Source organism: Chinchilla lanigera, unplaced genomic scaffold (genome assembly GCF_000276665.1).
Source record: "Chinchilla lanigera isolate Chin_1 unplaced genomic scaffold, ChiLan1.0 scaffold00060, whole genome shotgun sequence".
Taxonomy (NCBI): Eukaryota; Metazoa; Chordata; class Mammalia; order Rodentia; family Chinchillidae; genus Chinchilla; species Chinchilla lanigera.
In genome coordinates, this window is record NW_004955461.1 from 207639 (window position 1) to 235552 (window position 27914).

General features: G+C 39.1%; 1 protein-coding gene across 2 annotated transcripts in view; it reads left to right on the forward strand.

Moving 5' to 3' along the window:
• The window catches only part of Nsmce2 (NSE2/MMS21 homolog, SMC5-SMC6 complex SUMO ligase), a 252361-nt gene that overhangs the window by 8283 nt on the left and 216164 nt on the right, over positions 1-27914 (forward strand). For both annotated transcript variants that reach the window (XM_013521309.1, XM_005397986.2), the window contains exon 2: positions 1344-1514. In XM_013521309.1, coding sequence (XP_013376763.1) covers positions 1358-1514 — 157 coding nt within the window. In that variant the 5' untranslated portion in view covers positions 1344-1357. The remainder of the gene's footprint in view (positions 1-1343; positions 1515-27914) is intronic.

The window sequence follows — 27914 nt, forward strand, 5'->3', positions numbered from 1 at the left end:
CAAAGGTCACACTTCCATGACCTGTCCAAACACACCCAGAATTGTGCTCTACCAGTCCCCTGGTAGATCCCAGAGCCATTCAGGTTGACACGCCTCCTACCACTCAGATCCATGGAAGGCCTCACTGGGGTGGTGACATTTGAAGGGAGATGTCGGCCATGCAGATGACTGGAGGAAAAGTATGCTGGCAGAAATAACAGAAATAGCCCTGAGGCAGGGCTGTACTTGATTTGGGTATAGGTGGAGAAGAAAGAGAGGTCTGGGTTTTGAATTGTGCCACCCTTCTAACATAGGGAGCTGGAGGAGGTAGAGAAGAAGTGGCAGAGAATCAGAGACATCGAGTGAGATAGACAGGTACAGAAAGTACACCAGGACAGAGGGAGAGGTAAACTGTCAAAGGCTGCTGATAAATAGATCAAAGGAGGTAAAGACTACATGCAGTCAAGTGGTAGTGAGACAGAAAGAGAGCACCTTGCAACCCCCTCCCTAGTCTTCCAGCCTACTTGCTTCTGTCCCAGTTTCCTGTAACCACAACCAAGTACTGTACCCTGAGCCCTGCCCCACAGATGTTTTGCTCTTACCTTGTCCTACATGATAATTTCAGTATTCCAACTACTTCTGCTTCTGTAAAATTCTGCTCAGTCTGCCCTGAGCCCCACCCAACTGAAACAAAGGTATAAAACTCCTGCTTCCCCAAAGCTCAGGGCTCAGAATTTAGAGTACTTAACTCCTTTGGGACAGCCGGCTTAAGCTTGGTACCCTCTACTTCTCTAGAGTGCTGCTCATGTTTCCCATGCCACTTCAACTTCGCTGTAACAGTAGGGATGGAAGCCTAGTAGGCCTTGGTTTCAGAGAGAATAGAGGATTTGAAGAGAAATTAGTGGAGGGGTTTTACTGTGAAGGTGAGCACAGAAATGGGAATGGTAAGCAGAGGGGATGATGGGGTGGTATTTTCTTCAAAGTCAAGGAATCTTCTGGAGGAGGGTATTCTTCTTCCTTTAAAAAATGAAGACAAGGGCTGGGGATTTAGCTCAGCGGCAAAAGCGCCTGACTGGCAAGCGCAAGGTCGTGAGTTCGGTTCCCGGTACCGGAGAAAAACCAAAAAAAAAAAAAAAAAAAAAAAAAATGAAGACAGTTACCTTTTCCATATACTGTATCTGTGTTTGGTGGCCCAGATTGTGGTACAATGCAGTGGTCTCCTCTCAAGGGATACCAAATGCAGATGGTAGTGTGACTGACGCTTGAGTATTGCATACATTCATATGAACATTGATAACTGTGATACTTTCATATGCAATTTTTATTCTGACATACAACTCTTGTTATTGTGTTTGAAAATTTAGGTAATAATTTCAAGATGCCAGGACGTTCCAGTACAAATTCAGGTTCAACTGGTTTCATATCGTTCAGTGGTGTAGAGTCTGCTCTGTCCTCCTTAAAAAACTTCCAGTCCTGTATCGACTCTGGAATGGACACAGTTTCTAGTGTGGCCTTTGATCTTGTGGAGACTCAGAGTAAGTACAGTAATACTTAAAATTCATTTCTGTGGTGGTGTCTACTTTGGGGCAACACTCTGTGGTGACATTACTCTAAGATGCATTTTGAGTATTCTTAGGATAATCATTTAATCCTGGATATCTACTTTCTCATCTTATTTTAACATGTCACATAGCAATGTCCTAAGGGTGAAATAAAGTTGATTCATTCCTGTGTATTCATACAGTTATGTTCCTACAAATTTATGGGCAAAGACATGAGGGTTTCTGACCTCAAGGAACATGCAATCCGAAGTATGTAACATTTGTGAACCCTAAGGCCTGCAAATGCATTAGGGTGCTATTATTTTCCATAGTGCTATACTTTATTCATGCTTGATTATCCGTGAGATAGACCAGTGATGGTAAACCTTTTAGAATGTTCATTTATAAATAGTCTGCCATGGCATGTGTGCCATAGGTTTGCCACCACTGTGATAGACTAAGCTTGATTACCCAACAGCAAAGGAAGGCTTCTACAAAAATGAGAGTTCAACTTTGATGTACTTTACCTACATGTTTTTAATCAGAAGATTTGGAAAGATGTTATTTGTTTTTTTTGATTAGAGTTGTCTTTATTTTATGTTTTGTATGATGGCAAGGGAGTAACATAATCCTTCTGTTTTATTTTCAGTGGTACTGGATTTGAGAGCAATTTTTGCTATGCCTTGATGTGGTTTTCTTGTTTAGCTTGTCTGACATTCTTTGACTTTTATGAATCTGTGGGCTTATAATTTATATTAAATTTGCAAAAGTTGCTGTACTGTTTCTTTGAATATTTTTCTTCTCATTCTGTTGGAATTTCAGGCACCTTTATATTAGATTGCTTCATATTGTCCCATAAGTCAGTGGGGCTCTTTTTTTTCTAGTTGTTTTACTTTCTGGGTTCAATATGAGTAGTTTCTGTCCCTGTCTCATATTCACGTGTACTCATCCACGTTAATTGTGTCTAGTGAATTTTAAATTCAGAAATATGCAGTATTTTTTCAGTTGGTGAAGACATCGTAGAATTAAATGGAATCTTCCGTTTCTTATTTTCTGTTTCTATCTTCATCATGTTTATGTTTTTCTCTACATTACTAAGTGTATGGAGTGTGTTCATAATAGTTTAAAAATTGTTGAGTGCTAATTCTGCCACCTATGTCTACTGCTGCTTGTTTCCAAGATCATTGCATGTATTGTATTATTTATTGATTGGATTTTGTTTTTTCTTTGAAGAGTGTTGACACTTGTTTGTTGTGAAGCTAAGTAATTTTTGGATTCAGCTGGTCCTTTCTAGTACTGTTAAGCTTTGGCCCTTTTCTGGAGTCTCTGTTGATTACCCTGAAGCTCTAGTCTGGATGGATGGAATTTAAATGTCTCCCAGTCCTGTGTGAATTCTGGGAATTGTTCACTTTGTGGCTCAGACTCAAAGGGTTCCCTGTGCAGATTCCTGGAGCTCTTTAGCTATACAGTTTCCTTCCAGTTTCTAGCTTTTTGTAGACAATGCTGAGATTCTATCTCACCCCACGAAGAATGGCTATTGTCAAGAAGTCAACCAATAACAAATGTTACCAGGGCCATGGGGAAAAGTGAACCCTTCTGCACTGTTGATCAGAGTGTAGACTGGTGCAACCATTGTGAAAATCAGTGTGGAGATTCTTAAAAAAACTAGGACCAGAGGCCCCATTTGACACAGCTATTCCCCTTCTGAATAAATTTTAGACATCTACAGTTAATGGATAGACCTTGAGACCATCATGTGAAATAAATTTGATACATTTGTAAATATTGCATTGTCTTTCTGCTGTGAGAAACTGAAAGTGTAAATAAGAACCAAAATGTATAATAGATACTGTGAAATAGGAAGAGACTGTTCAAAAGGAAAGGGAAAGGGAGGGGGATTAAGGGCAAGGAAAAAATGAGAGAAGGATAAAAATGTAAACAAAGCTTTGTAAATAAGGAGGGGAAAAGGCGTTAAAGAGAAGGGAGCAGAATAGGAAAAAATAGAGGAATGAAGGTCTATCACGCACAGGTACGAGTTTCCTATGATGAATGGGCTCATTATGTATATCTAAATTATACCAGTAATCTTAATTTAAAAAATAAATTACAGGCTTGTCTTGTTAATTTTCAAGAAAATGTCTGCCATATACTCAAGTTTCAGTAAGCCTCGTTTGCTTACTAACCTTCTTTCCATCCCAAAGATATTCTATGAAAAAGCATCTGGTTCAGCTTGTAACTCTTAACAGTTGTATGATTCTTTCCCGACACAACCTTCATTCTTCGATATGTGGAAGAAACCTTTTGTGCATGCTTACTTTTTCATCATACAGTATTAAAGGATGTGCATAATGATTGAAGTTTAATTAGTTTAATACAACATACTGCTTCATCAAGGACATTCTTAGTATGTGGTGGAGAGTAGAGTGATTTACCACTCTAGTACTTTTTTTTTTTGTTGTTGTTGTTTTTTCCGGTACTGGGCATTGAACTCATGACCTTGCGCTTGCCAGGCAGGCGCTGTGCCGCTGACTAAATCCCCAGCCCCTCTAGTACGTTTTGGTGCCACTGCTGTGGTTTATGCTAAGGCACTAACAGTTTTTCCATAGTTGGTTTTGTGCTATAAGTACAAATGTACAATATGGTTAAAAAAATTTAAAAAACCAACTAACATCTTGAAAGTATTATGAAAATAGCTCTAATTGATGGACCTACTAAAAGGACCCTGGGGACCATCCCCTGAGAAGCAGTCACGTGTGAAAGGAGTTTGACCGCTGAAGAGCATGAGGTAGAGAACAGGAGAAACTATCTGCAGAAAGCAAACCCAGGGCATCCACGTGAAAATAATTCAGTAAGAGCTTATTAGGAGAGCAGGTTTTTAAAGTTAATGAAAGCTTTGATTTAATATAAATGGATACTGTAAAGAATGTTTTTAATTTAAGAAATTTATTTAAAAAATGAAGAAAATTTCATTGTTTCCAAATAATTTGTTGGTATATTTTTCCTCTTCACATGAAGTTCCAGGTGTACATAATAATTGCCAAGAAGTCAAATCATATCCAATTATAACTTAAAGGAGTTTCTTTTGGACAAGTTATGTAAAATTGTTCTATAAAACTTCTCAAAAATTTTACAGCAAAAATTAGTATTTAAAGTGGCATTTTTTTCCAGTGTCTTTTTTTGGAGGGAGGTGGGATTGTGACAGGGACTCATTAAGTAACTTAGGCTATTTTTGAACTCACTGTGTAGCCCAGGCTGGCCTTGAACTTAAGGTGATCCTCCTGCCTCAGCCTCCTGAGTGCTGAGATTACAGGTGTGCACCACCATGCGCCCTCCAGTGTCTCTTTTAATTGACACAAAAAAATTATATATATTTATTGGGTACCATGTGATGTTTTGATATATGTATATATTATGTAATGTTCTAATCAGGGTAAGTATATCAGTCTCCTTGCATATTTATCACTGTTTCGTGATGAAAACGTTTAAATTTTTTTCTTGCTTTTTTGAAATATATACTGTATCATTATTAGCTGTAGTCATCATGCTGAGGCACAGAATACCAGAGCTTACGCCTGCTGTCTAACTTCATAATACCTGTGGACCAGCCTTTCCTCAGTCTCCTTCTACCTACTAGTCCAGCATATGGTAGCCATTATTTTATTCTCAGCTTCTATGAAATTGCCTTTTTTAGAATCTACATGAGTGAGCCCATACATTTTCTTTCTGTGCTTAGTTATTGCATTAAACCTGACACACTCCATTTTCATACATGTTATTGCAAATGACAAGATTTCATCCTTTTAAATGCCTGAATAGCATCCCATTGTACATATGTGCATGTTTTATCTGTTCATCCATTGGTGGACACTTAGGTTGATTTTATTGCTTTTCATCTCAGGACTAGAGTCCCAGGGCAGAAAGACTTCAGTTATTATAGTCAGGCAGGATGTTTGTTAAACTGTGCCACAACAAGATGATGCTAATGATAGTCATGGTGATAAAGATAAAAATAGCTGAGTTTACTGTACAGTTGAATATGATATGTGTGGTGACACTTCTACATGTGCTATCTCCTTTAATCCTAACAGTAATCCTGTGAAGCAGGAAGTATTGTTACCCTGACTTTATGTAGTAAGGCTTAGTGAAGTTAAATACTTTTTCAGATTGTAAGACTAGTAAGTGGTAGAGTAGGTATTTGAGCATAAGCATTGTGACTTCATAGCTTCTGCCTTTAACCATTACACTATCAAAAATGTGTTTTGCAGCCTAATGGCATTTGTAGTCAAATTACATACAGCAATATTTAGCTGAAAATTTTGGTTATTTTGTTGAGGGAAACATTGTGTATGTGGTAATGAGGAGAGAATCACAGGCCCCATACATTCTAGGCAAGCACTAAACCACTGTTCAGTGTGTATAATGTGTGTATATAATATTTTGTATTTTTTTACATTGTATTTTGTGTTTGTATGGATGTGTATATATACAAATATACACCTACCCACATACGTATATTTATATTCATATATATTTATATTCATATATACAGTGTTCTTTATTGAAAATTTGTCTTCTAAGAATCATCACGTTTTTAGATTTGATTCTTTTTGTTCTCACTTTAGTCTACATCCAAGCAGGAAACACATTTTTTCACATTATGACGGTTATACTACTCTTCAAAGTTAATGGTGAATAAAGAATCACATCGGAGTAAAAAAGTATGTCATCTTGGATGTTTGCTGCCCTCATCAGTAGTTCACTTTCATATTTGCAAAATTAATCATTTACTTGAGAGAATCATTGTGAGTCTGAGAGCTTTGGAGGTAATATTCTAGTTTTAGACATAAAGAAAACATTTTTAATTAAAAGTTGGCTATATATAGAAATTATAAAAATAGAAAATTATGATCACCTGTGACTTTGTTTTAGGAAAAGGGGTAATAGTTGGCTTTTATGTTACAAGTTTCTTAATGACTTGATTGGTATGCTGGTACAGCTACACTGAGGTTTTCAAGGGTATTTTCTCAGGAATACTCATGTTGTAATGTGTTTCTCACTTGGAGAACTGTTTACTTTTACTAGGACTGTTACTGAATGGGAGAGGCTTCTTTTCGACCTTGGTCCTAGACATTATTTCATAATTATGTTATTGACCAGAGGCAATAATTGGAAGTAGTTGATTTTAATGGTGGTGATGGCCACAGTGATGCTAAAAATAACAATAACCCTAAGAAATCAGTGTTTGATTTTTAAAATTTGCTGCCAGTCCATTCATGCAAATCTTCTACTACCCTTCATTGTCAGTCAGGGCATACTGAAGTCTGTCCATAGGGAAACAATGAAAGGCAAACATTCTCCCAGCTTGTAGGGACTACTGGATTGGTGAGGAGCAAGCACACTGGTCAGTTCACCCAGCATCCAGGGCTTTGGAGCTGCTGCCCTCTTCAGATGTTTCTTAGGACCACGAGCCATGGCTGCACTGTAAACAGAAAAGGGAGTGTTTATGTTTCTTGTGTAATTTTTATAACTGGAGCCATTATAAAAACAAAATGTTTTATAACATAAGTAAAACTGTGGAAAATATATACTTAATTATTCTGTCTATAGTCCTAGAAGTATAAAAGCAATCACTATACCAGGATGTAGAGAAAAGAGAGCCATTATACTATGCTATGGTTGGGATGTAAATTATTAGCAGTTGTTATAGGAAACAGTACAGGTATTCTTTAAAAAAATTAAAAATAGAATATCCATATGTTCGAGCAATCCTGCTACTGGGTATACATCCAAACAAAATGGAATCAGTACATCAGAAGATACATTTGTACTCCCATGTTTATTGCCGCCCTATTGATAGTGGCCAAGATAATGGAATCAACCAAGTATCCAAGAACAGTTAAAGAAAACATTCTCTCTCTCTCTCTCTCCCTCTCTCTCTCTCTCTCTCTCTCTCTATATATATATATATATGTATATATATATGTGTGTGTGTGTGTATGTCATATGTGATATATATATATATATACACACACACACATATATATATGAAATTTTGTCATTTGCAATAACATGGATGAACCCAAAGGATATTATGTTAGTGAAATAAACCAGGCATAGAATGACAAACACTGCATGCTCTCACTTACATACTATAAAACCTAAACTCAAAAGTGGAGAGTACAGTGATGGTTACCAGGAGCTGGGGGTGGGGTGGGGAGGTGTTGGTCAAAGAATAGAAAATTTCAGTTAGCAATAAGCTTAAGAGACCTGCTGTATGGTATGGTGACTATAGTTAATAAGAATGTATTTTATATAACTTGAAGCTTCTTAAAAGTAAATTTTAAGTATCTCACTACAAATAACTGATAAGTGTTTGAGATAATGGCTGTGTAATTGATTTAACCTTTCTACAGTGCATACATGTTTTAAAACATCATATTACACGCCATGAATGTGTTTTGTTAGAAAAGGAAATAAATAAAAAGTGAATATTCATATAGTAACAATAGAAGAGGGGAACAGCACAGTGCCTACAGTATATTAAAAATTCAGCTCTAAAAAAACCTCAGTTCTCTTTTGCTGGTATTTTCATGTTTCCCAGGACTGTTTATTCCTTTATTGTTGTGGCATCTTTGTGGACTGGGTTAATTGGGCAAAAAGAGGTTATGATGAGGTTCTGTTCTGTTCTGTTCTGTTTTGTTTTGAGACAGGGTCTTGCTGTATAGCCCAGGCTAGCCTTAAATTCGCTATGTAACCCAGCCTGGCCTTGAATTTGCTGAGATCCTCCTGCCTCAGCTTCCAGAGTCCTGGGATTACAGGTGTGTGCCACACTCAGCTTGAGAAATTTTTGAAGATGATTAAAGTGTGTTAGTAAAAAGAATCATGGGAAAAATTTTCACAATGATTTGAATTAGGACTCGAACACCATAGAGTATAAGCCAGCCCTTTACCATTAGTTTAGACCTGCAAAAAGATTTAACAGAATAAAATTCATACTTTTTTTCATCATCACACTGTTGTTTGTCATCAGCATTTAAACATGTTCATGTTGATAATCTGTTAGTATCTTGAAGCTTAAAGGAACCATGGGGGTTAGGTTATTATCTCTGATAACCCTCTCATTTGATTACTTACAGGAGTGGAGCTTTTCAATATGAATGAGGTGCACAGACTCTTGGGTTGAGCAGAAGGCAGAGGAGTGAACTAGTGGGAGGGTAGTATGACAACTTTCCTCTAAATTTAGGATTCTCCTAAGTAGGATTCTCCTCCTTTTTGTTGTGAATCAAAATAAGTAAATCCTGGGGCTGGGGACTTAGCTCAGCGGCAAAAAGCGCCTGCCTGGCAAGCGCAAGGTCGTGAGTTCGGTTCTCGGTACCGGAGAAAAACCAAAAAAAAAAAAAAAAAGTAAATCCTCCCATTATTAAGATTAAATTTGATGAAGTTAGACTTGTTTTCAGATTATATGGTGAAGAAGTTACCCGTAAACATGTGATCATCTGAGAACTGGATGCAAGTGTTTTGCCTGGCACTTTAGACCCCTGGAATTTAGAACCATGACATGTCCTTTGTCTCAGAATCCGTAAGCCCTTTCCCTGCTCTATTCTTCCCACTATTTGCATTACTTCACTTTCTAACATATGTGATAACTAATTTGTTCATTTGGTCATTTTTTGTCTCTGTCCTGCATGTAAGCTCAGTGACAGTACAGCCCTGTCTGATATCCCCATGCTGTTGCCTATGTGTGCCTGGTACATAGTAAGCACTTGATGAATGGATTAGTATGTTTAAGATCTAAAATTTATAACCATGTCCTTTAATGGATTGCTAGCTCATTTATATACACACGTGCATCCATCTCCAGGGGTCGTATGTATACTCTATTCACATGCATACCCCATTCATATCCATATACACGTGTGTGCACATGTGCGTACAGCTGTGCAGTCCTTTGACAGTGAAGGCATTGTTAGTTTTTGCAACTTGAGGGTGGAGGGTGTGTCTGCTAGTGCCCTCTACTGGCCTCCGTATATGGAGCTATGTACTGTACTGTGGAATATGCTGTGCTCCTTGAGCAGCCACTGGACAACCAAGCACTGCCCAGCGTAGAATATCTTAGGTGGTAAAGTTCTTCAGAAAAATAATTCTTGGGCTGTTACTGTTCTACTTGCTGGCAATTAAGGTTTCCCCCATGTTTGGATTTCATCTTTTGTTGGGTGTTGTGTTTCCTAGCTTTGTCTGTAAGTCCTTCAGAGTGGGATTCCTGTACGGTCATCCTCATGCCTCTGCTCTAAGTCTGGCTCTGGAGTTTTGTGTGTTTTAGATTCTCTGTCAGTGCTTATTGAGTAAATCAGTCAGTCAATAAAGTAACTGAGGAATTTGGGTGTTAGGGTGTAGAAGCCATGGAAAGAGTATTGACCTCACCTACAGAAATGGGCAAACATCAGGAATTATTACTAGCCCCTCCCCAACAACTAGAGGGCTGGTTGTTAAGCAGTACCAGCACAGCACTAGGCATAGCTTGCAGCGGGGCAAGTTTGCATTTGGTAGATGTGTTTGGTAAAAGGCTCTGAAGTTACAAAGCCTGTGGATTGGAAAAGATTCAGGATTACCATCCTCACTTACCAGTGAGATCCCATACACAACTGTTTATGTCTTGGAAGGCTGTGTGAGAGGTTAGCAGTTACAGACCACTGCCGTGAGTATACGGGTTAGCTGTGACCCTCAACGTGCCTCCCGATGCAGCCATTCACAAAGTGTGGAAGCACATGAAGAGAGGGAGCTGTCGTAGCCTGCGATAGGCCTATGGTATACTGCTAAAGGTGCACATCGCTGCAGAGTTAAATATCTTAATTTTCACTCTGCACAAGGGGAAATGAGGTTCACTGGGTTGGGATAACTTAGCGTAAGACACACACCCAAAGGTGCAGACAGGGAGTTCAAGTTTGAAACCTGACTCCTGGTTCCAACCCCACAACCTTTTCTTTCTTCCTTCCTCTTGATAGCTATTGATGGGAGACAGTGATCCTTAAAACCAGAGCCAGATATGTGCCATGCATTGTTTGCTAAGTGTTCTCTAGTTCTTTGTACTATTTTATTTTACAAGTGAAAATTTCAAAAAGATAATTCTTTGACCAAGATCCCAGAGCTAATGGCAGAGTGAGCTGGAAAAGCCATGTGGCACTTAGGTGCAGGTCTTTCTGTGTGATGACAGAGATGGTGAGGAGAATTATTGTTAACAAGTCTAATCAATTCTTTTCCTCATTTTAAAAATTATTTTTATTCTTATTTGTTTTGCCTGACCTATCATTTCAAGTCGTGTTTTTGACTAACTCACCTCGTGTAAATGGAAGGAGGGCTTCTAAAGAACAAGAGGAAAGTTTTGTCAGAATTTAACCCAACTATGAGTATTTCTTGAAATGTTAGAATTAAGTAGTTGGCCTCTGTTTCTTTTCTTCTTTTTTGGGGGGTACCAGGAATCAAACTCAGGCCCTTACGCTTGTCAGGCAGGCACTTGTGCCACTAAGCTATATCCCCAGCCTCTTGGTCTCTGTTTCTAAGCCTGTATTTTGAAAGGAATCATGGAGCAAGTGTTTGAAATTTCTTTTTTTTTTAACCTTATTGATTTATTATTATTATTATTAATTAATTTTTTATGTATGTGGTGCTGGGGATGAAATCCAAGTCCTTGTGCCTGGAAGACAAGAGCTCTACCACTGAAATTTCTTTTTTGTTTTGTTTTTTATGAGACAGGGTCTCCTTATGCAGTTTAGGCTGGCCTTGAACTTACTATGCACCCTAGGGCGGCCTCAAACTCACACCAATCCTCCTGCCTCAGCCTTTTGAATGCTGGGATCACAGGCATGCGCCACCATGACAGGCAAATGTTTGAAATTTCTTAATTCAGCAGTAGCAATATTTGTGATGTTACTGTCGTATTTGAGGCTTTGGTTTACAGGATTAGCTTGTACTATGTAGTTTAAACCACAGAATAGGGGGTGATATTTAATTATGACTGGGGGACCAAAGGCATGTATGCTAGGCATGTATCTCTTGATGCGGTTTTTGAATTTCAAGCTTGTAACTCTAATTATAAATAAATAGGTACTTGTAAAAATTCAGTGTTTCCCCCAGGAAGAGCATAACATCAAGCTGACTTTAAATTAACAGAAGTATCTGGGTGCATTGTGAGACTTCTTTACTGAACTTTGTTTTAAGTTGCTTTGTAAGGTAATCAGATTCTCCTCCGAGATATAAATGGAAAAGGAACATTTTAATTTTAGCAAGACTTCATCATAGTTGCACAAAGCAGATATGTACAGTAAATTTACACTGGTAGCTGTTGTTGTTGGGGTAGGTAACTCTTAATGTAAAAATGACTATTCCTTGACCTCCTTGGTTTTTGTGTGTTCCTAGGTTTTTGTGTGTACCTCTGCCCTTAAGACACAGTAATATGCCATATCCTGATAGTCTGGTAACATTTAATGAATTCTTTTTGTTCCCTGGAGCTCTTTGCATTTACATTGTTTTTTTGTTTGTTCACATTTTCTATTTGTTTGGTTTTTGATTAATGTACCTAGTCTCCCCTTTGAACTCGTCTCCTGAGGAGAAAGACTTCAGTTGCTCACTGGATATTTACAGAGGTTAGAAATCATTTGATACTAATCAGATATTGAGCCCATATATCAATGTGTTAGCAAATGGCATATAAGACTGTTCCTTTAGAGCCAGGTGTGGAGGCTTAGGTAGGAGGATCCTGAGTTCCAGGACAGCCTGAGCTACATAGTGAGTTCAAAGCCAGCCTGAATTACACAGTGAGACCTTGTCTTCAACAAAACAAATAATAAGAGTATTGATCTTGGCTGTGTGTCGTGGTGAACACTTACAATCCCAGGACTCTGGGAGGCTGAGGCAGGAGATTCAACAGTTTGAGACCAGCCTGGGAAACTCAGTAACTTAGTGACCTAATGAGACCCTGTCTCAAAAATGAAAAATAAAAAAGTTTAAAAAAGGTTGGTGGTGTATGTAGCTCAGCATGAAGGCCCTCGGTTCAGTCCTCAGTACCATTTAAAAAAAAAGAAAATTTTCATTTAAGGAAAAAATATTTGGATCTAGAGTGTAGAAGAAAATTGCTTTGCAAAATTAGGGAATGAGCCCTATTATTGATTTATAGACCTAATATTAGAAGACTTTATACTTAATTTTTGTGTAAAGAATTTCTAAGTCAGAAGTTCTCAAACTTGAGGGCATATCAGAATCACTTCCTTGGCTTATTAAAGCACAGACTTCAGGACCGTCCCAGTAGAGTTTCAGTAGGTGTAGATGAGCCTAGGAATTTACAGTTCTTACTTTCCCAGGTAAGCAGAGGCAGCTGGCCCTGGGACCACACACTGAGAAAGCTGATGGGTCAGTACCCATGATTGGCAGGAGACATGCCACTAGATGGTGCTGGAATACTACTTTTAAGTTAGGGTTGGCCTTGCTCACTAATGGTTTTAAATTGCAGAATTTAGTATTATGTAAAAAACACAGTTGCCAAAGTACTAGAATTCAGGAGTTTGGGGCCTGAATTTTTCCCTATATATAAAAAGTAAAAATACTGTCCATCAGACTGTAGGACTATTAAGATGGTACTTGTTCAGTATCAAATCATCTAGAATGATTCTTATACCTCTTATCTCAGGTGGCTTCATTTTTGGTTGTCCAAGTTACTCCCTTTCATTTAGCAATGATTGAGGCAGGCGTTGTTGAAAAAAAAAAGCAGAAATGTAGCTGGGCATGGTGGCACACATCTGTACTCCCAGCACTTGGAAGGCTGAGGCAGGAGGAGTGCTGAGAGTTTGAGGTCAGCCTGGGCTACATAGTGAGTTCCAGGCCAGTCTATATAGCAAGACTCTGTCTCATAAAACCAAAACAAACAAACAAAACCCTTACATATTTCATAAGTAAAAATAGCATTTATGCTTCTAGGTAATGGTAAAAAGATTTGTATGCACTGTTCACATAAATACCTTGGCTTTTGTCCTGCTAGTGGGGCAGTTGTGTTTGGAACAATATGAGAATGTTAAAAGTATAAAGTGTACTTTCCTGTGTTGTTAGCTTCCTTAGTGAGAAAAGTGAGTGGTTTCATTTAAAGAGATACTGAGAAAAGTTCTGCAGCTGTTTGCTCTCCTCCAGTTCTGTTCCTGTGGAGACTCAGTCCATAAATTTCCGGTTGTCTCAACGGATTTTCTTTCCTCCAGATTTTCTTTTTTTCACCAACTGTGACAGCCTCAAAGCTGGCATGGTTTCTGTGCGTGCTGGCGTGTGTGGAGATGGTTGTTTGCTGTATCCCTGTTTGCTGAGCTCATTTGTTCGCCTTGGGATGAGTCCCTCTTTGGCTTGTAGAACAGCGTGTGGTACCTGAACACTATCCAGGATTTTCTGGATTTTCAGTTATTGGTTTTGCTTTTCTATCTTTGGAGCAGAGGTGTGGGTTAGGTTTCAGTGACCGAACAGGGTGTGAGTACAGAATAAAACTGAATTGCAGTTACTCAATCAGATTTTAAAAAATTGAACTAGCACTGTATATCTTTGAACACTGCAAAGAAGTGAGATGAATTTAATGCTAAGAAAAGATGACAACTCATGCCTGAAGTAGATCAGACTTTTTCTGAAACATCAGGTTTTTTCTAAAAGACAAAATTTTAATCTGTTAAGGAGAAAGGAGATTTTACTGGGTTGATAATTAACATAGTGGAAACCAATTTGATTATTCCATAAATTAATTTATTATCCAGGCCTATTCTTTAACTTCTTTCTGTATTTTACAAATGAAATGACGTTTGTTCTATAAAAATGTGAAGTATCATTTACATATAGCACTGCTATCCAATAAAAATACAGTTCAGCCATATATGTAACTTGAAATTTTCTACTGTCCTCATTACAAAAGATAAGAAGAAAGAGGAGAGTTTAATATTTTTAACCCAGTATATTTAAACTGTTTCGACATGTAAGCAATATGGAAGGTACTGAGTTATATTTATATTCTTTTGCGAGGGTTGCTAAAATCATAATCTTAGCACTGTCTGATTCTGGGTAAGCCGCGTTTCTGATGCTTAATAGGCACAGGTAGCAGCATGTAGCTGCTGATTTAGACAATAGCTGGGATATAGGTTACTTCACTTTCCTGTGAGTATCAGAAAAAGGCAAAAAATTGAAGCAGTAGCTAAACCAATTGACTTTGCAACTTTTTAGCAGTATTGGTTAAATCAAACAGTTGGTAAAACAAGATATTATCTGGTGATTTCTTTTGTACTTGTTATTCCTCTGTCACTGGAATGGTTGATATTTAGGTTTTTCTCAAAATTGTTTAGCCAGCTTAAAATGAAAAATGATCTACTTCTGAGGATCTTGTTAAAATTTGCATCTGTATGAGATGTTATGTGTTCATTTGAATTTGCATCTACAGTACTTTCATATTTTGAAGCCGATGTGGTAAATTAGTTTTTTAGGACATTGGGTAAGCCAGAGAGGTTGAACCTCCTAGCTTCAGCAGCCAGCTTAGTCTAGTTGCTGTAAACAATTAAGCCTGTCAGCAATTGACCTTAGAAATGCTAATTTGCTTGTCCCTGGGCACTGCCCCTGGCACTGGGTTTCTCTCTGTGGGTGAGAGTTGGGAACCTAGTTTGGAGAACTAGAGGCTTTGGGGCGAGTTCCAAACAGATGTGCTTCTTGCTTCATTTCTGCATGTGACCAAGTTGCAAACGGCACATTCCTGGCATTAACTTCTTTGGAAGCCTTGTGGAATCAGACACATGTGCCTGGACTAATGTCAGAAGGCAGCAGCTTTTACCTTTGGATCTAATCTCTTTTCCTTCACTGGAGTTTTTATCCGCCACAACAATAATTTTATAAATGACACATAGTTGCTTTCATCACTATTTCATTGGGTTTCTTAAACTTACTGATAGAGGGATTGGAAGGCATCTTTTATTAACTCCTCTGGTTTTATATTTATTGCACCTGTTGTAATGTTAGATCCAGAATAAGATGTGGAGCTGAATAGGGGGGCGATGTGAGCTGGCAAAGTTACAAACAATTCGAAGTGAGAGCAGTGCTCTGCAGAAGGAAGTGGGTAAGAGAGAATATTTGTAAAATTTTTAAAATTCAGAGTCACTATCTCTTTAAACTGGTAGAACCTGCAGTGGTAACTTTTACATGAAAGTACTTAGCTCTCCTCTACTTCTGGGGAGTGCTTGAACAAGGTAATCTTCACTCTTTACTGTACAGTACTGATTAAAAACGTTCATGTGAATTTGTTCGGTTTTCATCATTATAAGGCAGTTGTTAGCATGTTATGTTGATCGATCACCAGTTACTTATTGGCCTGAGCCTCAAAAGGCCAGTCATTTAGTTCACAGATAAGTGTGTATACGTGCAGAGATAAAAGAGAGCTACACGGTAGTGATGACAGGTTCCAGGTAAGGAGATTCTGAGTCTGTCTGTCCCAAACAAGAATCAGTGAATGACTTTTTACTTTATGACCTTACACACTGAGTCTCTATTTAGAATGCACACATCTCTTATTGTTGCTTCTTACTGCAGTAGGCACCTTTTTAATAGCTACCTCCGAGTGCTTTTTGTGTGCCCAGTATGTTCTGAATGCTTTATGTTTTCATTCATCTCATTCTTAAAATGCTGTAGAGTAGTAGGTTGATAAGACAATTATTACTGTTTTATGTATAAATAAACTGAGCCTGGATCAAGGATTATACACTGTACCTCAGAAAATTTTTCTTCTAATCACAGTGATCTGTTTTAGATTGGAAATACACATTTTAATTATTTACTCCTATTTTCTCAACTCATTAACTTTTATGAGTGTGACTTTCCCCTACTAAGTAGCAGTAAGTTTTAAGATAAGTTCTCCTCTGTATTCATTGTTGACCTGCTCCTCTGCTCACTGTACATGTAGCCCTTTAAGGAGCTCTGACACACTATACTTAAAGAGGAAAGTTCCTCATGAAAACACTTTGGAAACTATATGTGCTAATTCTCATGATTGACTTTTCCCTGCCAAAAAACTTTTCCTGGGACTGTATTTATTATTTCTCACTTACAATCAAAGCATTTGGCATTTACTGTCCAAAAATTGGTAGTTATTCATTCATTTGTACCCTGATTTTAAACTGGTGAGCATAGTTTACGAGAATGTTCATATCTCCCTCCTACTTCTTATACTGTATAAGAATGTTCATATCCCCCTCCTACTTCTTATACTTCAGACATAAGTGTCTCCACTATGTGATCTGAAATCTTTTGTCTTTGTTCATATGACTTCTTCTTCCTGGAATGCCGTCTCCGTGTTGGATACTTGTAGGGCACCTAAGCTGCAGTGTCTTTTCTGCAGACATTCTCTCATCCAGATGAAACTGATCTCTTCTTTGGTTTCTCTGTGTTTGCTGTTCATTCATCCATTAAAAAAAAAAAGTACTTCTTTGCCTTCAGTTTTGTGAAAATTTGTTTATCACCACTAGGCATAGGTTGAAAAGGCCACTGGTAACGTCCCATTTCTCCACTGAAGTTTTAGCTTTGTGTTCCATGTGGTCTCTGTTGTTCTACTCAACTCTGCTGTTTTCACGGGGAGGTAGCTATAAACAATAGATAAACAAAGGTGATTAGACCAGTAGTGAGCTGTACTTTACTGGATAGGAGACCTTCTTCTCATTGGTAAAACTAAGCATGAGCTAAAATTTTAAAAATCAAAATACAAAATGAATCTGAAAAGGGATTATGGAGAAGATAGCCAAAATGTTTCATATATGTGTGTGTGTGTATATATATATATATACACACACACACACACACACATATGAAACATATATATTTACTGGGTAATTCATTAAATTGATGGTAGAAAATAATTTTTAAAAAAAGCATAATATGAGTCTTAACAGTTTTCATATCATGGATTACTGAAAAATCTACTTAGAAAGTTCATCCAAAGTAAGGTGTGTCTGGATTGAATTAAGTCTCTCCTTGAAAATCCCTTTATATTTTCTGAAGTTAATATCACAATATTTACTAACTATCCTTTATTTGACAAGCACCATCCTAGAAATTACTGTCTTCTCAAACGTATAGGTCTTACTACAGGTATTTTTTCTCTTAACACTTCTATGGAAATGAAGTAGACATTTGATAAACGATACAGCTGAAGCTCATAGGGGTTAAGTGACTTGGTTGAAGCCATAGTTTAGTTTGGGATGATACTTAGATTTAGAATAACTTCTGTGATGCTGAATGGAATATATGTATATATGCATATACGTGCACAGGCACACACACAAACACTTGTGTATAACCTGTTTTAAGTCACTTTCCCATTGCTGTTAGAAAATACCCAACACCTGCAACTTAGCAAGGAGAGGTTTATTTTGCTCACAGTTTCAGTGGGTTCAGTCCATGGTAGGCCAGCTCCAAGGCGTAACTGGCAGGGCAGAATGGGATGATGGAGGAAAGCTGTTCCCTGCATGATAGTTGAAAAGCAGAGGGAAGGAGCAGCAGGACAAGAATATACCCTTGTGACCTGCCCCTTCTAACCAGACCCCACTTTCAAACATGAGAGTTGTAGGGGGAGATTTTAGATCTAAACATAGCATCTACCTATCTTAATTGCCTTTGTATGTATAGCTCTTAAGTGTTGTACATTAAATAAAGTATCCCTCATTATAGAATGCAATTTTTCTTACATAACATTTATTTTAGCAGAGAATTAACTTAGTATTTATCACCTTACATTCTTTTTAATTATATTGTACTCAAGTTTTCTTTTTTAATCTCTTCCAATTAATCACTCTCTGAACTCCATTAGCTTTCCTTTGTTTGGTAACTTGAAATAACAACTTAATGGAGATGTAATTCACATATTATATTCACCCAGATGAAGTGTATAGATTAATGTTTTTAGAATGTTCACAAGTATGTGTAACCACAGGGTTTGTGTACAGCCGAGGAACTTTGGTCTTAGAGTACCCAGATTTTTGTAATAGGCAGTGAACCTGCCTAGCCTTTGCCTTGGAAGAAGACATTATCTATATTATTTTGACCTGTGCTCTGGAAGGAGCCACTATCTAAACCTTCTAAGGTTTTGTCATTATACAAAGTCCTGGAAAAGAACAAAAGGGCAGGTAGTGCCTTTGCTCACAAGATGTGTAGAAAAGGGCTAGGGATGTAGCTCACTGGAAGAGTGCTTACCTAGCATGCACAAGGCCGAGTTCAATCCCCAGTACCACAAAAAAAAAAAAAAGATGTGTAGAGAAGTGTGAGATCCAGGGAAGAATTGTTTTCACACAGCACCAGATTCAGAGAACTGCTGGCATTTCAAGTAGAAGGTTAACTTCATCTGAATTATAACCACCAGAACTCTTACCACTGCATGTTTTAGCTTCAGCGTTGACTGCCTGAAGGAGGAGTAGTTTATTTGACACTTCAGGGAAGCCATGGTTGCTGCTGAGGTCCTTCCTTTGTTTTTGGCAAAGAGAACAGAAGGACATTTTGGTTCACTAGATAGAGTAACACTGGGCTTTCAGAACCAGTTCCAGAATCCATTCACTGAGTTCAAACTCAGGCCTGCAAGTTAGCAGCGTTATGATTTTTTTTTTCTTTTCTAGTTTGTACACTGGGACTACTGTTATAGATCAGCAGCTGATATCCAGTGAGTATGTACGCGCATCTTCCTTATTCCTGCCTTATTCCTCCCTTACTTAGGGTTGATGTAAAAATTAACATGTAGAAAGTGTTTTATACTATACGTAGCACACAGCATTTACATGTCATTTTTTTTTTTTTTTAATTTCAGCCCTTAATGATTGAGAAAGAGAGATCCTTTGGAGCTCTGGGCTCCAAATTGGTTTTGTACAAAATACAGAAAGCCATATGTTAAAATGGCTTTCTTTATGTGTTTTTGCTGTTGACTAGCTGGCTTTGCTGTGGACTAGCAGGGTAAGTTTGAACCAGTTACTTCCTAGGACTTCCGTTTTCTTCTATATAGAATATGGGCAGTACCTCCTTGTGGTGGATTAACTACTGGTTGATTTGCCCAGCTGAATGGAATTAGCGTGGTTTGGGGTGTGGATAACCCACCTGAGGATTGTTGCCAACAGAATAAAAAAAGAGAACTGAAGAAGTAGTGCTATTGATTCCCCCTTGGAGAAGCTTACCGTGCTGGTTTTCCCAATATGAACTCAGTTGTTATCATCAGAGGAGTTTGGGACCAAGCTGTCCCTGAGGATGGAGGATGGCTGTGGTTCTTTATGGGGGAGCTCTGGTCCTTACCTTGAGCATCGCTCACTGGTTCCAGTGCAGATCCCTCAGCTTGCTGGCACAGATCTTTCATCCCGCTGGTGCAGACTTTCTAGCTTCCACCAGTGACCTTTGGGCCTTCCCAGTGCAGATCCTTGATACAGACTTGCATGAGACATGGTCATGGGCTCTGGGCCTCCAGTTGAACTTGTGGAGGATATTGCCATGGGCTCTAGGTCTTCAGCTGGACTCGTGCAGGACATTGGTGTGGGACTCAGCCCCTCAGCTGGATTCTTTGAGTCTCTAGTGTGTGGACAGATCTTCCATATTCTTGCATTTGACTCTTCGGGTGAAAGAGTTATCATAAAATATTATAAAATAATTCTATCAATTATGTGTCCTGATTAAATCTATTCACCTGTAAACCTTGGCTACAATACTCCTCCTTATCATTATTCCTGGTTTGAAACACCTATGTGCTTTGCTGTGCAGGATTAAGATTTCCTGTTGCAATGAACAGTGGCACCCGGGTTGTATGTTGAGTGAGGACTATTGTTTGTGTTTGTATAGGGGGAGCATTACCTCGTTAATAGGAAAAAAAAGACATTTACAATATTTTTTTTTCTTTAAAAAAAAGCAAGGCAAAAAACCAAAGACTGTTCATTTGAGGTTTAAGATCCACATGGCATGAAATTTTGATGAAAATAGCATACAAGAAAATTTTATATCACCCCATCTTTATCCGCCAACTAACCAGGTCTTCTCCTACTGTTTGGAAGTTTCTTATATGCACAGAAATGGTTTTTTTGCACTTAGTTCTTAGAAAATGTCCCAGGAAAACACATACACTGCTACCCAATTCTTTTTATTTTTTTATTTTTTTTCCAGTTCTAGGGGTTGAACCCGAAGCCTTTGTGGTAAGCCACATCTCCAGTCCTTTTTCGTTTTTTGTTTTTTGTTTTTTGTTTTTTTCCCCGGTACCAGGGATCGAACTCATGACCTTGCGCTTGCCGGGCAGGCATTGTGCCGCTGAGCTAAATCCCCAGCCCCCTCCAGTCCTTTTTCAATGTTTATCTTGAGACAGGGTCTGGCTAAGTCACTCAGTAGGCCCAGTCTGGGCTCAAACTTGTGGTCCTCCTGTCTCAGCCTCCCAGAGTGTTGAGATTATTGGCATGTACCACCTGCCTGGCTAATTTTTTTTTTTACAACTGTATAGTATATTATAATATGGATGCAGACATGTGGCTATTGTCATTATTACTATTGTAAGCAATGTTGCAATGAATATCTTGATAAATACAGCATTGCATATACGTATACAAATGCCTATCAGATATATTTCTATTAACAACTTCTGGGAAAATGCTTTTTTAAATTTATTTTTTCATTAGTACATTGGTAGTACACAGTGATCACATTCATCATGGGGGATTTGTACATGTACGTAACACATACTAATTCTTTTTTTGTCTTTCTCCCTTCCCTCCAACCCTTGTTCTCTTCCTGTTTTAGAAAAGCTCTATTTCCATTTTTTCCTCCAATTCTTTGTTTTCTTTAAACTTCTCCTTCCTTCCCCTCCCCCTAACCTCCATCTCGTGTTCCTCTTCCCATTTAAACAAATTCTTCGTACTTCCTAATATCGCCTTGATTGTGCTCCTTATTTATACTTTGGGTTTCTCACACAAGAGGAACATTGTGATATTAAACTTGTGTGTCTGAGTTATTTCACTTAAAATTATGGTCTCAAGGTGCATCCATTTATATAAATACCATATTTTATTTATCCATTTGTGGTGGATTGACAACTGGTGGTCAACTTAGAACACCCAGCTGAACTGAGTAAGCGTGGTTCCGGGTGTAAGAGGCCTACCTGGGGATTGTTAGCAGCGTAAAAGGCAGAACTGGAGAGGAATAAATGAGGCTGTTGGGAGAGGAGAAAGGCTGTTGGGAGCTGGTAGAAGCTGAAAGGAGCTGTTGGTTCTTTAGGAGGAGCTTGTCATGCTGGCTTTCCTGATGAACTTGGTTGTTTTCTTCCTCTGAGGAGCTCAGGACCTTGTTGGCACTGAGAATGGTTTTGGTTCACTTTTGGGGAGCTCTGGTCCTCACTCTGAGCATTGCTTCTTGGCTCCAGAGGGGAAGATGGTGCACTACTCAGTCTCCTGGAGAAGCTTGCTGCGTTGGCTTTCCTGATGGAAACTCGGCTGTCCTGATCATTGGAGGAGCTCAGGACCTCACTGTTGCTGAGGTACTTTTCAGGGGAGCTCTGGTTCTTACTTTGTGTGTTACTTCGTGGCTCCAGTGTAGATCCCTCAGCCTGCTAGCACAGATCCTTCATCCCACTGGCACAGACTTTCCAGATTCCACCACTGACCTTTGGGCCTTCCAGTGCAGATCCGTAAAACAAGCCTGCATTAGATATTGTCAGGGGCTGTAGGCATTAGCAGGTTTCGTGGGAGGCATTGTTATGAGCTCTAGGTCTTCAACTGAACTCATGCAGGACATTATCATGGGATCCAGGCCCTCAGCAAGATTCTTGGGTCTTTAGTGTGTGGACAGATTTCCTGTATTCTCTTTCTGTGTATGATTCTTTGAGTGACTATTATAAATAATCTTATAAAATATTTGTCCTGTATTATATTGATGATCACCTTTGCAAAAACATCAAACCATAACACCATTCATCTGTTTTGATGGCATCTGGGCTGTTGCCAAGATTTATCTATTATAAATAGTGCTGTAAACATGGGTGTATATGTATCACTGTGGTACACCTTTTTTTTTTTAACTGTGGTACAGTTTTTAACTCTTTTGGGAAGATACGTAGAAGGAGTAGCTGGGTCAAATGGAACCTCTGGTTTTACTTTTTTTAGGAATCTCCATATTGATTTCCATAGTGGTTGTACCATTTTACACTCCTACCAAAAATGGAAAACGGTTCTTTTTCTCCTGCAGCCTCCTAGCATTTGTTTTTGGTTGACTTGTTGATGATAGCCGTTCTTTCTGGTGTGAAATGGAATTTCAGTGCTGTTTTAGTTTGTATTTCTTGACTAGCAGCATTGATGATGATGTATTTCATGTATTTATTGGCTATTTGTACTTCTTTATCTGAAAGTGTTTGTTCTCCAGATGCCCATTTTTGGATTGAGCCTTTAAATTTGGGGGGGCATGTCTTAATTATTTTGAGCTCTTTATATATTCTAGATATTAGTCCTCTCTGGGCCAGTGCTTTCAGCTATTCAGTCTGAGGAACCTTTCTGTTTAGAACTCTTGAGTCCTGAGACTAAGGTAATAGTAACCACTCCTGAAGGTCCTTATTCTTTCTTTTGTCTGTCTTCCACATAAAAAAAAGGGGGGGGGTACCAGGGACCCAATCAGAGGGTGGGTACACTACTGCTGAGCTACTTTTGCATTTTTCTTTCCCTAATTTTGAGAAAGTGCTGCTAAATTGCCCTGTTGCCTGAGTTGTTTGCCTCAAGCTTTCTATCCTCTTTCTACAGCCTCCCAAACAGCCAGGATCATGCACACTTCCTGTGCTGCCTTCAGTGTTTCTCTACTACCTTCGCTCTGTGGACACTGTCTCAGTTCCTTAAAAATCCTTTACTTCAGGTGATTGGAGTTTGCATACAGTCATTAATGTCTCTGTATAATCAGGACTAAAATACCCTGAGTGCTCCAAAGATTAAAATAAATTCTAATCTATTATCTGCCTGAAGCCTGAATTGCCTCAGTATCTCATACCAGGGCATTCACTAAAACTACTTTGTCTTACTGGGCATGGTGGCGCACACCTGTAATCCCAGCACTCGGGAGGTTGAGGCAGGAGGATTATTGCAAGTTTGAGAACAGCCTGGGCTACAAATTGAGCTCAGGGCCAGCCTGAACTGTATTGCGAGACCCAGTCTCAAAAAGACAAAATAAAAAAACAACCCCGAAAACCTACTTTGTCTTTACTCCTCACTTCACATTTGGCATTTCCTCACTATTCCAGTGAAACTTCCCACATACTGGTTTAACACTGACCATATTTAGTTATTACATCCAGTGGATTCCTTCTGAATCTTAGTTGGCCTTTCAGTAACTTGTTACTTGACAAGCATTGTGACTCTCTTAAAACTCCACTCTGGTTTCTAGGATACTATTTTCCAAATTGTATTTGTTAATTTATGAAATATTTATAAGCAGCCAGCCATGATGGTGCCCATGTAATCTCAGCACTCAGGAGGCTGAGGTAGGAGGATCACCATGATTTCAAGGCCAGTCTGGATTACGTGATAAATTCAAGACCAGCCTGTACTGCATAGGGAGACCCTGTCTCAAACCTCTCAAATAAATTTACACATTTCCTTTTATGTAAGTCTCAACCATTTCAAGATAAATATCTGTACAAATGACTGCTAAATGTAAATTTATATATTCTCTTTTTTTTTTTTGAGACTGGATCTCACTCTGTAGTTCAGGTTGGCTTTGAACTTACTTTGTTCCCAAGCTGGGCCTTGAACTTACAGTGATCCTCTTGCCTCAGCCTCCTGAGCACTGGGATTACAAATGTGCGCCACCATGCCCATCTATATTCTGATATTTAATGTACTTATTCTCTACCTCCCACACCACTACTTTTCAATCATTTGTCACTTCTCACATGAATTAATGTAAGGGTGATGTTCTGACTTGTGTTCAACAATTTGATTAGGGCCACTCTTTAAACTGAGTATGGTGGCATTCATCTGTAATCCTGGGAGAGGCTGGGAGAGGCTGAGTCAGGAGGATCACTGTTGAGTTCCAGGCCAGTCTGGGCAACACAGTGAGTTCAAAGGCAGCCTGAGTTGCATAGCAAGACCCTGACTCAAAGAAAAAAAAAAGTCTCTAGCACTCCCTTTATAGTATGGCCCCTGGTGTATCTCACCTGGCTCATCTCTTGCTGCTCCACCAAGCTGACACTGGCTCAGCCACTCAAAAATTTGTAATTCTTCACTGTGCCCCCCTGCTCTGCACACACGTCTTCACCTCTGAAACATTTCTCTACCAGAGCTTCAGTCACAGGCCAGCACTTTGAGGTCAGGCCCACCTCTGATCCTGCAGCCCCAGCAGGGAATTTTCATATTCCAAAGACTGCATAAAGTTAGTTGAATGAATAAATCAATCAAGAATAATGATCTCCCTGTCCCAAGTGTCAACACAGACTGAACACAACACAGATACCAGTAAAACCCTACCTTATGCTGTGCCCAGCTTACAGTACTGAGAATACTCTACCAACCTAAGACCTAAGAGTGAACAGTCCAAGTATGCAACTCTGGACCCTGCCCCAATCCCCTCCTTCCCACCCCTACTTCCCTGCCTTGCAGAAAAATCAAGCATGGGGAGAGACCAGGAAAGGGGGAGAACACTCCACAGGCTTGCAGTTGATAAAGTCAGAGGAACCATCTTCCAGCTCATCTGGGCTGCAGGATGGCACCCTTCAGGATGGGTGTCTAGCTGCCTTGAATTGTTAATGGCACAGGGGAGAGAAGAAAAAAACGATTGTTCTTCTAAACCTTGTCCCTCTAGAAGGGCAGCTAGTGTGGAGCCACTTGTAGAATCTCTTATTACCCTTTAGGAAAAGGCCCTTATCTGACTGTCCCCTTTTGCCTGCATGGGACAAAGCAGTGCTGAGTAGCCATTCCATTTCTCTGCCTGATGTTGATTGCCATCAGCTCTCATCCTAATGGCTGCCTACAATATGGTGTAAAAAGTAGAAATATGTTCTAGTTTCAGGAGAGCTTTGTATAGGGTTTAATTTCAAGCAGAATGCCTTCTGGGATACTATCATGGGAAAATATGCCTGTGGGATAGGCTAAAATAGATGCCTGAACCAGTTAAAGATTATGTAACGTATTACATAGAAACTGCAGCTTTTGTCAGTTCTCCCTCCCCCTCCCCTTGTCCTTCTCTTTGTGTTGTATTGGAATGGAACCTTTTAGGATTCTTAGGTAGTTATAGAATTTGTTGAACATGAAAGTATTGTCCTGTATCCTGTCTTCAATCTCTTAGTGCTAAGCTTATGAGACTTTGTGCATCTTGGCTAAACTTAATAATATTGACATTGATAGTGATGTTGTCTGTTTCTGTTTTTCTAGTTTTACAATTTCCAAAGTACGCTATGTGCCTATGTTAGGTAGTTAATAATTGGGAAAGAAAATACAAATTATAGTTCCTTTATTGGATTCCACCAGAATCATGTATCACGTCATGGTAATGCCTAGAAAATTTTTTAAACTAGGTAGATGACAGAGAAAACTGCAAAGTCTAATAGATGTTTCCGGTGTTCAACTGTGGAACAGTTTTGTTTCTTTCCAGTTAGTTTTTGGCTTATTATATATTTTAGTAATTTTCATTTATGTGTAACATGTTTTCATCTTTATTCCACCTACAGTATACAGTGTTTTTCTTCGTGTCCCTACCACTCTATACCATAGCACCAGCAGGGGAACCTTTGAGAATGTAAGCAAAATTCTTGTTTTGTTTTTTTTTTTTTCTCCAGTACCAGGAACCGAACTCACGACCTTGCGCTTGCCAGGCAGGTGCTTTGCCCCTAAGCTAAATCCCCAGCCACCAAAATTCTTTACATTGTCTGCTCCTCACATTTTAATATAGTTATAGTACACTGCATTAATCAGAACAAGTGACTGGCATGTGAACAGGGGTTTTAATGTACTGTTGTGTTATAGTTGCTCAGTGGTTTGGGTTGGTCCCATGTGAACACCATGAGAACAGATGTCCCCAAATTTGGAGAAAATAATATTTGCGAATATGTTTTATCTGTTAAAATCTAAAAGATGAATGAATGAGTCACCTTCTCTTTTTCACTAAAAGCTCATTTTCAATCTGTATCCAGAAAGGAGATGAGGTAAGAAATAGGACATTTATTGCAGGTACTACTTATCTTCGGCCGGAGTGGCTACTCTGGTGATGGCCCTGGCAAGTCCTCCTACCACCGGGCCTGTGGACTGCTCCTCACATCAAGAGGTGGAGCTTGCTGGAGAAATTTGCTAAGTAGCAGTAGTGAAATTGGTACTGGGAGTGAGCTTTGAACTCTTGTAGTCAATGTCCAAATCGCTGCAGAATAACTACCTCAGTGCTTAAAGTATTGTAAAACCATTGACTTTCCTTTTTCTTTCAGTGTCTCATGATTCATTGTGTTGACTGACCTGAATTGGAAGGTTCTACTCTGATGTTCAGGCAGGTGACAGCCATCGGGCATTGGAACTTGTAAGGTGGCTTATGGCAGTGGCTGGCAGTTGGTGCTGTCTGTTGACAGGGTACTCACCTGGGCCTAGGAGTCTTCTTCATATGTTGCCTCCTTGTGGCTTGGTTTTCTCTTGCTGTGGTCGCTGCGCTCTAACAGGAAAGAAGCAGAAACTGCCAGTCCTGTTAAGACTTTGAGTCAGAGGCCCCAGAATGTCACTTCCATTGTATCTAGTTATTCAGAGTAGTTACAGGGATAGCCTCAATTCATGGATGAAGGAGATAAACTCTTAACTCTCATTGAGGGGGTAGTGATCATGTAGGGATTGAAGTTATTAATGTAAAAATATTTGAAGACCATTTACTAACCCAAATAGGGAAGGCCAGGGTACATGAGTAGAAGCTGGAGAGATAAGGAAGGGCCAGAGCAGTGGTTGTATGTAGGCTTTTAGGAGTCAGATTAAGGAGTTTGGATTTTAGGGAAATAAGAAGCTATTTAGACGTTTTTAAACCAGCCAATACCATGGTGGTGCATACCTGTAATCCCAGCACTTGGGAAGCTGAGGCAGGAAGATTGCACTGAGTTCAAGACTGAACTACATAAATGAGTTCAAGGCCATTCTAGCTACAGCACTTGGGAGGCTGAGGCAGGAAGATTGCACTGAGCTCAAGACTGAACTACATAAATGAGTTCAAGGCCATTCTGGCTACATAAGCAAGTTGTAGCACTACACAGTGAGACCTTGTCTTGGAAAAACAAATCAAAAAAAAAAAAAAAAAAAAAAAATCGCACTGATCTTCTTAGACAATGTTGTTTCAGAGAGTTGTTTAAGTTGAAGCCCAGGCGTTGGGATGTTCTAAGCAAAACCAAGGAGATTCATTTGT